The sequence below is a fragment of the Cryptotermes secundus genome, unplaced genomic scaffold (assembly GCF_002891405.2).
Source record: "Cryptotermes secundus unplaced genomic scaffold, Csec_1.0 scaffold737, whole genome shotgun sequence".
In the NCBI taxonomy this organism is placed as follows: domain Eukaryota; kingdom Metazoa; phylum Arthropoda; class Insecta; order Blattodea; family Kalotermitidae; genus Cryptotermes; species Cryptotermes secundus.
In genome coordinates, this window is record NW_019727105.1 from 1,325,193 (window position 1) to 1,335,513 (window position 10,321).

General features: G+C 39.4%; 1 protein-coding gene across 5 annotated transcripts in view; it reads left to right on the plus strand.

The window, feature by feature from the left end:
* The window catches only part of LOC111864472 (kalirin), a 768,927-nt gene that overhangs the window by 415,686 nt on the left and 342,920 nt on the right, over positions 1 to 10,321 (plus strand). For all 5 annotated transcript variants that reach the window (XM_023851737.2, XM_023851735.2, XM_033751441.1 and 2 more), the window contains 5 exons: positions 720 to 887; positions 1,691 to 1,937; positions 4,184 to 4,408; positions 7,465 to 7,725; positions 8,866 to 8,967. In XM_023851737.2, coding sequence (XP_023707505.1) covers positions 720 to 887; positions 1,691 to 1,937; positions 4,184 to 4,408; positions 7,465 to 7,725; positions 8,866 to 8,967 — 1,003 coding nt within the window. The remainder of the gene's footprint in view (positions 1 to 719; positions 888 to 1,690; positions 1,938 to 4,183; positions 4,409 to 7,464; positions 7,726 to 8,865; positions 8,968 to 10,321) is intronic.

Below are 10,321 nucleotides of genomic sequence, written 5' to 3' on the forward strand. Positions count from 1 at the left end.
CACCTGATAATGGTCAGTTGGGCCGAAACATGTAGTGGTATACAGTAAAGAGGAGAAGATGAATGAATATTAAACAAAGTTGCTCAAAGGTGGCAAGAAGTGGAACACAGAGTCGGATCTACACACTACGCAACAGGATGGTTCAATAAAATATTAAATTTGCAGGCTTGTATGTACAAAGCATATATGAATGTTCTGTAGATAAATTTATGATAATGTGGAGTGCATATTAAATTTGCAAAAGTATGTCTGTCTGTCTGTCTGCTCTGTGCATGCAGTAACTAGAATTGTTGAATGTATACTCATGAAGTATGTTGTGGCATTGCAAAGAAATTTAACACATTCCAGCTTTGGTTACAATCAAACAAAATAGTGACACATTGTATGAAGACCTACATGCATTTCTTCAAATACCATTAGTGGAACTCACCAGGTATTTAATTATAGTGAGAAATGTTTTGAACAAAATTAATAAAGAGCGGTGGTGCACTTTTCTGTGATGTATACAGTTTTTGATGTAATTAAGTAGAAAGACACTGTGTACATGCCCTAACTTGTGTGTTTAGCATTTTAACAGTGGTCTTCCATACACGCCTGAAGATTAAAGGTCAACTATTTTCCAAACACATATGAATATTACCAAATTATTTTATTTTCAGTAGTAATTAAAGAAGTGGTAACTGGGTACACATTATTAAGGTTATGATATTCCTTTGCAGCTCACAGCTAGAAGGATCCCTAGGAATTCAAGTTGAGAGTGAGAGCAGGCAGGATCTCTCAATTGACCGAAACTCAGATCCATTACTAGAAACTAAGTTGAAGGAGGCTGCAAACAAGGAACTGAAGGAGCTAAATGAAGAGAAGAGGAAATCTGCTCGTAGAAAAGAGTAGGTCTTCTTAGAATTTGATGATACTGTATCAGCTCAGAATTTGGGGAGTCTCCCCTGAGAAACAAGGATAATGAGATTGACAGGAGAGACCGAAAATGGTCTCGGTTTCTTGTAATTGATGCTAGTGATATGAGATGCTTCTTGAATCCTCTTTTACCCAAGTGTCAGTCTCACTTCATGTTGATATACTCCATTGTTCCTGACTAAGTTATGGCAGTATAATCATTGCACAAAGTACGGAGGAAATGGTGTACTTCAGCCTCTCCAGGGGCCAAAACATGACAACTCCATCACTGGACTAGCCTCGTGAAAGGATGGTAAACTGTCCAGTAGGCTAACTAGTGCTCTTAAGGAGTAGAGACCAAGACCATCTTGGGACTCATGGAAACAAGCCTGAACAACCTAGCCCTACAAAGTTTACAGTAGCTAAGTAACTGGGACCAAAAGGCTTCAGGTGTTTGTAAGATTACAGCAAAAAAATCATAATTGGAAATCTTTGGAGAAAATATGTTGCAGTGAATGTAATGTAAAGTTAGATAAAAGTAATGACATTTCTCAAAACTGGGCCCTAAAGTGAATGATAAAGATAATTTGAAAATTACTGCTTGGGGAGGCATGACTTTTAAAGGAGAAGATTGTATTTAGCATCTGTCTATAATTGATCACTTCACTGTCAGAAATATTTTGGCTTGTAATGCAGCATGTAAAGGTATTGAAATTAACCAGTTTAATGACATCATTCTACAGTGAATTTGCATACTGCAGCAATGGGTTAATTGAACTGAAACTTTGTTGTTTAGGTTCATTATGGCAGAGCTCTTACAAACGGAGCGAACATATGTGAAAGATCTGGAGACATGCATAAAATTCTTCCTGGAAGAAATGCGTTCAGGTGGAGCAAATGTACCAGCACCTTTGCAGGGCAAGGAGGATGTTATATTTGGCAACATGGAGGAAATCCATGACTTCCACAATGATATATTTCTTCGGGAGCTAGAGAAATATGAAACTATGCCTGAGGATGTTGGTCACTGTTTTGTTACTTGGGTGAGTATGCTTGTATTTGCTGAGGCTTAGGCAGTGGAACACCCATTTAAATTTCTTGATTTAATGTTTTCCCATATTTTATGTTTAATTTTCAGTCATCTCATGGCAATAATCTGAATGATAAATTACTTCAGTTTTAGATTTTCCTCAGTTTACTGTTCACATCCACTGCCCCCTCAAAGAAACTTTCAATAGGAGTTCCACTGTATGTGATAATCACGTGTGTATTTACAAATACGTAGTATGTTATGACTTATTAGGCATGTTGGTCTTTTAAAACCAGAAGTAATTTTTCAATGAAAATGTAACTTGTACATGCATATAGGAGTGATTTTGGGAGCCTAGAGAAGAATGAAAATGAGCGACTCTCATGTAAGTATCTGTGGTGTATGATGTAGACCAGGGTGGGCAAGAGCTGGCATGTTGGCCTGGTCCAGCCAGGCTATGTTATGGCAACCTCATTGAGATACAAACAAGTGTATATGTGTATTTTGCATACAGCTACATTAGAAATTCAGTTTAATTTTATAGCTATAAGGTTAAAGTAATTCTAATAAATAAAACATGTTTGAACTCTTGTTTCTTTTGTTGAGTTAAAACCTGTTAATTACTGCAGTTACCCAGAATTGTTCTATGTAGCCTATATAAATGTGAGACATAAATTGCACATTTACACTTTTCCACCAATATAGATATGTGACGTTTACAACTTATATAAGCTGATATGACCTACCAGCCAAAATAATTGCCCACCCCATAATGTATGCAGAAGAAGAGGAAGCACATCTACCACTGCACTCATTTATGGAACTGGTTCCTCTGTTGTTGTCTTCCCTGGAAATCAGGTCCTCTGTTCTTCAGATGAATTTGTATCTCATATTAAAAAGAGTTTTAATATAGTAATATGTGGTGCAATCCAAAAGTTCCTGAAATATATTAATAAAAACTATTACATCTCACCTTGATCTTATTCTGCACCATCACCTTCAAAGTAGTCACCTTGGGAGCCCATACACTGATCCCAGTGTTTCTGCCACTTTTGAAATGCATCCTGGAAGTCTTTCTTTGTTAGGGTGTTTAATACTGTCTGCGTTTCTGCTTGAATTTCCTCAGCTGTATCAAATATTCGCATAGAGATAAGTCTGGTGAGTACGGTGGGTGGTGAACAACTGCCATCTTGTTTTTAGCTAAAAATTCCTGCACAATGTAAGCCATATGGGGTCGTGCATCGTCATTGTGGAGTACCCAGTCGTTCATGCACCACTTCTCTGCACGTTATCTCTTCATGTCTTCCCTCAAACACCTTAGAACATCATGATAGAACTCTTTATTGACTGTCTGACCAGGAGGGACGAACTCCTTATGACAATCCTGTCAATATAAAAAAAACAGATCAACGTGGACTTAATGTTGCTCTTGACTTGTCAAACTTTTTTTCTTTTGGCCTAGGTGAAGAAGGGCTTTTCCATTGCGACAATTGCTGCTTGCTTTCAGGGTCATAGCCATAAACCCAACTTTTGTTACCAGTGACAACCTTCAAAAGAAAATTTGGATCCTCTTGAAGCTGCTGTTGAAGTTTCCTGCAGACTGCCAAGTGATGCTGCTTCTGTTCATTTTGCAACAGTCGTGGCACAAACTTCACCACAATCCTCCTCATGTTCAGTTCCTCTGACAAAATTTGTTGACATGTACCATAACTTATTCCCAAGGTGTTACAGAGGTCTTGGATGGTCAGTCTACGATCTTGCAGAATAAGATCCATAACTTTCGCGACATTTTCTGGTGTGCTGCCAGTTGACGGCTGTCCCAACGATCGTCGTCATCAGTCGATATCCGACCATTTTTGAAGCTTTTATACCAGTCATAAGTTTGTGTGTGACCTAAACTGTTGTCACCAAAAGCTTGCTTCAACATTTGGTGTGTTTCTGCAGTGGTTTTCCCAAGTTTAAAATAAAACGTTATACAGACATGCTGCTGTCTCAGGTCAGCCATCGCAAAACCGCAAACTAACGGAAACACAACAATGGAAATACGTTCACCAACAATAAACCCAACCACTCAATCTGACGCTGCTTGCCACACTGATTGAAGAAGGGTGTGTTGGGAGACACCTAGCGCTATTTTGATGTACTCATAACCATTCGCGCACAAAATTCAAATTTTGGGAACTTTTGGATTGCACCACGTATATCTCATGCAATTCATGATCTTTATTTAACAACAGTTTAATTGTGTTGTTTATACAGGCTCAGAAGTTTGACATGTATGTAAAATACTGCAAGAACAAGCCTGAGTCGAACTCGTTACTGGTGCAGCATGGAGGATCTTTCTTTGAGGAGCTTCAGAAGAAACACAAGGTGGAGCATCCTATTGCAGCATATCTCATCAAGCCTGTCCAACGCATCACTAAATATCAACTGTTGCTCAAGGACCTTCAGTCATGTTGTGAAGAGGGGCAGGGTGAAATAAAGGTGGGTTTATATTCTCCTATTGGTACGTTTAGTTTAATTCCGGTATCAGGCATAACGGTGTCAGTAGTCTCTATGGAAATATGTTGTCAGCAATTTTTCATGTCATGGAATGTTACAGTTGTAACAGTCCCATGGAATCTAGTTGAGAAACAAGACAGACAGGACAAATGCACCCTTTGAGTGGCATTTAATGTATGCATTTTGATTATGCGTCATATTTATAAATGGTTCACATATGTGTATCACATTTTATATCAAGCAGATGTTAGTTACTGACCTACATGTCAGAACAATTGCATGAAATTTGACAACACTTTGGATGCCACACATTCTATATGTATTATTACTACTACAAGGTGGTTCAAATATGACTGGGACTGAGTTGTGTGTAAACAAGCCGCACTGTGCAGCAGCTGTGCGACTTTGAGAGAGTGAGGCCACAACCTCCACCCTCACTCCTGTTAGGGTTAGAACCTGTTCAGTCCTGTCTGGGATTTGCTAGAGTGATGAGTGAACAGAAGGTACCGTGGAGCGTGGAACAACGCATTGTGATCAAATTCCTTGTTGGAGAAGACATCCCGTCCATGAAAATTCACCACAGACTCCAACAACAGTATGGGGAAGAGTGTCTCTCACAGACCCATTTGTTTGAGTGGTGTAAGTGCTTCAGAGAGGTCAGAGAGCGCGTGAAGAATGAACTGCATGATCGTCGGCCGCGAACATCCATCACTGAGCCAAACATTGATCGTGCAGACCCTCTTATTTGTGAGAATAGGCGCATCACTATCAAGGAACTTGGAGCAATGCTATCCATCAGTGTTGGTAGTGTAGAAGACATCATGAAATACCACCTGCACTATCACAAGGTGAATGCACGGTGGGTACCACGCACTTTGACGGACATGAACAAAATGGTGCGCATGCAAGCTGCCAGTCATCTCCTACAGCAGTTTGAAGTCAAAGGTGATGCATTTTTGAAGTCTTTAGTGACCACTGATGAAACGTGGGTGCACTACTTCATTTCCGAGTCCCAGCAGTCATCATGCGAGTGGCATCATACCAGTTGTCCCAAACCCAAGAGAACGTGGAGGAGCCGTTCAGCAACGGTTCTTCTGGTTCTGGCAGGGGGTTATCCATGTAGACTTTCTGGCAAATGCCAGAACAGTCAATGCAGCTAATTACTCAGACCTCTTGGCAACGGACATGAAGGAAAAGATCCGATCCAAGCGGAAGACACGTGGAAATGGGTAGCTTTCCTTTAAGACAGTTCACGCCCCCATACGGCCAAAACAACAATGGAAACCCTCCGGAAACTGAAATGGAACCTTCTGACACATCTGCCATACAGTTCCGATTTGGCCTCAAGTGATTTCTACCTGTTCGGAAGGCTCAAATCAGACTTCCAAGGCGTGCGGTTTGTGGACAATGATGCCGTCATCCAGACTGTTTGAGAGTGGATACGCCTCCACCACAAGCCTTTTTTGAAAAGGGCCCCAGGATGCTTCCAGAACGTTGGATAAAATGTGTTGACTCTGGAAGGGAGTACGTTGAAGACTGACGTGTGCAAGTAAGTGTTTGGCAATTATGTTTTAAAAAAAAAAGTCAGTTCCGGTTATATTTGAACCACCTTGTATGTTAGTGATTTTATCTAAATCATGAAGTTTTACACAAACGGTATGTAAGACATTGATCCCTATAACTTTTATCCAAGACATTCTTCTCTCAAGTTAATGCATATTTAGGTTTGTCCTAAGATGCATTTAGGCTATAACTATTCATTGTCTGCTGGTACTTAGCTGTGAATGCCCTCCTAACAGATAGTGTGCTTTTTGTATCCTGGCTTCATTGTAAAGCATGTAGACTGAATGTAAATCCATATTTCCCTTACCTATTCAAAACCTCACGTTTATGATTATGACCACTCTTGCTCAACCGTTTGCAAAATGGTACCAGAAAAGAGGCACAGTGCAATTTTAGGTGAAGAAGAAATTAAGGGTATAATTAAGATCCGTCACCAGAACAAGTGATTATAAACCAATATTCAGCTCTTTAATATTCGGTTTATTTCATTTTCATTTCTCTTCATATTTTGATCTGCGCAGATCATCAGCAGGTGGTTTACAAATATACATGCCGTTATTGAATTGTCAGATTGGATCCATTTTTTATTAATTTTAATATCAGCATAAAATTTGTTGTTTTATTGATGGCTCACAGTTATAATTTAATCATGGTACATAACAGGATGGAAGATAAAGAGATAAAGAAATTGTTGTGGAAGGTTGTAATCAGCCAGATCCTCTTACTGTGTAATGGCTTCCAGTCCTGGCACACTTTATTACTTTAAGTCAGTTGTCTTATTGCCAACATATCACAGGTTTTCATTTAGAAGTCACAAGGTGACATCCGTGAGTTTACAATGGGTTGTGACATTTGGGTCCATGTGCCATTGCAAACAAATGCTCAAAAGTTTCAGAGGCAAGAGGGCTGCCTGACAGGTAGTTGTCTGTTTTCTTTTTTGGTAAAATTTTGGTCAAACCACATGTGCAAAAGTGCAGAAGAGGTAAATATTGAAATATTTGTTTTGCAAATATATAGCATTTTGTTTCCATATAAGCTTTCTCACATAGAACAACTGTAGAACGGCATGCCAAAAGTTGTTATATTCCATTGCTCTGTGCTCATAACTAGCCAATTCTTTGTATAGAATCCCAGTACTAATAAGGTAAGACTTAAAATTCAATGAGCCGCAATTTCATGGCCATTGTTTTCGTGGTTAGGGAAGTGGGGATGTAAGAAAATTATGTTGAGGTGACACAGTTTTACATGACCTTTTTATTGGCATAAAAACCCAGTAGATTGAATGTAAGAAGGCGAAAGCGTGCATGTGTCCAGTCAGTCACATGCATACTCACTCATACATGTTTATAGTATGCATCACTGTAATTGTTTTGGCTTTGGAAACTAAACTAAAAGTCCACGACAGGTAAAACATTTACACTGCTTCTGTTCTGTCAGTGAAAGTGGTTTAAAGAATGATACTTTGTGTTTTTCAGGATGGTCTGGAAGTAATGTTAAATGTACCAAAGAAAGCAAATGATGCAATGCATCTTTCACTGTTAGAAGGCTGTGATGTGACCCTCGATAAACTGGGCGAGGTTATCCTACAGGATACATTCCACGTATGGGACCCCAAACAGATTATTCGAAAAGGCCGTGAACGACATATTTTCCTCTTTGAACTCTATCTTTTATTCAGTAAAGAGGTCAAAGACTCAAGTGGCAAAGCCAAGTATCTTTACAAGAACAAGCTCATGGTAAGCATTAGAAACAGCATGTCTCTTCACTTGGAAACTGCTGTAAGTGTTTTGTAGATGAATGATTTAGTTTTGCAAGTTACACAGTGATCAGTTTTTATTTTTGGATGTGCCTGTCTCTATAAAAGTCATTTATGTACAGTATTATCTTGCATTTACATACAACAAATATAAAAGAATATTTAGGTTTTTTAAGTAAAATGTTATTCCTGTTTGTCTGATGCAACCCCGTGTTCCCATCATTATGTTCTTCTTATGGTTTCTCATATCATGTTTCATTATGAAAATATTCTGGAGTTATAGTTCTACACACATAAGGCCAAATTGTTTGTTTAGAGTGGATGAAGTTTTTGATGAATGGGTAGGGACAAATAATGAATTAATAAGTACTTCATCTTACAAAGTATAGACTGCATAATAGTGCATGTGCCTGTGCATAGGAAACTGTGTATATGTTACATCCCTGTTTCATGCTACAGGATTTGTTTCTTTTAAACAAACAAATCTGTGGTAAGATTTCATCAGGTCAGATAGCCATTTTCTTTTAAATCACATATTGTGTGACTTATCTGTGTACTTGTGACAGTAATTTTTGCAAGATATTCTATTCAGTTTTTGCCTAAATCATAAAAACATGACAGTTACATGCAAGAGTGTGAGTGGTTTGCATGGATGTGTTTAGTTTCATGTACTTGAAGGAATTATTGCACAGGCGAAGAAAACAGAAAAAGCAACATGTAGAAAGTGTGACATTATTGAAAAATTATTAAGTTCTTAAAAATGGAAGCCTCTACTTGAAGGATAATGTGTTTATGTAGCCACTCTGTAATCCCCTTCTCTGGTAGAAAGCATGTTAAAATTCATTCCTCCATTTAATATAGAACACATTGAATAAAAATGAGTGTCATCCAAATTTACTGGGAGCTATGTTAAATGAATTGGAAGAGTGTCCACAAGATTGGAAAGAAATGCACAAGGATACACGTAAGTGGAAGTGTACATCATCTCTGTTTTAAGAATGAGCTTTGTAAGATGTCTGAATAAGTCCCCTTGCATTGGCAATTGTAAGTGGGAGATCTGTTTTTCTATAGTATATTCTGTAATGGTGGAGCTGTTGTTAAATGTGTTTTTCTTCCACAGACGTCTGAGCTGGGTGTCACTGAACACATTGAGGGAGATGAATGTAAATTTGCTGTCTGGACTGGCCGGGCCCCAATTTCTGACTACAGAATTGTGCTGAAGGTTAGCTCTCATTTATAGTTGGTTGGTCTGTTTCCAATGGCTGCATTTGGGATCATTTAATCCATTTTGCTTCTTGCTACCCAATAGAGAGCACTCAAGTTCTTGCTTTGTTGCATCTTGAAGAAGTTTGCACTTTTCTTCTGGGAAACTTTGCCAGGTTTGTTGCTTATTTTGCCCTACCCAGGGGACATGTATGACTTAAAGAGTGTCACAGACGCGAGCAACTTTGTCCCCCCTCTCATTTATAATTGGACATTTAAAATTAGTAACTTTGAAGTCTTTCGTTGTTAACCTTTAAGAGCCGAGCGACACCATATGGCGTCATGAAAATAAAGTCAAGGGGATGAATGACGCCATATGTCGTCACGCAGTCCACGCGTGCGGCTGGCTTTTTAAAATCTAATTTTAAGTTATAAATTCTTTTTCTACTTACATGATTTTTGGTCACCAGCTTTATAAGTTGTCTCTCTTCCCACCTGCGTCGTCTAACGGAGTTGGCTTCATGTGGAAATCTTGGAAACATCCGGAAATCCAGGGTCCGACGTCGCACTTCACGCACTTTGTCTAGACGGTTCTTCGTTTCCCACGCGAAAAGCACACATGACACCCCAATTGCGAAGTAGAGGAAGTGGGCCAGTGATGTGGTTTGGCCTCCTATAATCGAGATATCTCCGATAAAACGGCAGGGGTTCGACCCCTGGGCCATTGATGGCGAGGTGGTCCCCTTCCAGCATGTTCCGCACAAGAGCGAGACGAAATTCTCTGTGTGACAACAGGATGTAACTGTTCAGATCCAGGAGATGGAAAAATAGTTTATTTGTCCATTTCCAGGTTCGACGACAGATGCTATAACTGTTTGCCACAGTTTGCCCACAGCTCCACCTGAATAATTATTCACACTCCTCTTGCCACGCTGGTGTGGTGGTCCCCAGATTGCCGACGAAGATGATGGGTCTTCGTCGAAATCCATTTCTGAATCACTTTCCTCAACGCCACTCTCAGAATTGTCGGTAAAACAATCTGATTCTGAGTCATTTGTGAGTTGAAAAATGTCTGAATCTTCCAAACAAAACGACGCCATGGTGAGCTGACAATATCACTGTTCTCGCTGCGAAACTTTGAAGCTCTATGACACTGCTTGGCTGTGCTTGGCCTTGAGAGTTGTGATAATCTAACCGAGCCTGGTCAGTACAGAGAAATTGTTGTGTATAAAGAATCAACGTTCTTATAAACGGAGATATACAGGCCCACATCTCTGCATACCAAAGAAGGTACGTGTATATGCTTCGAGACATGCGAGACTAAACATAATCATCTTCATAATCATTCGCTGTGTTGCCACTTCTGCATAGAG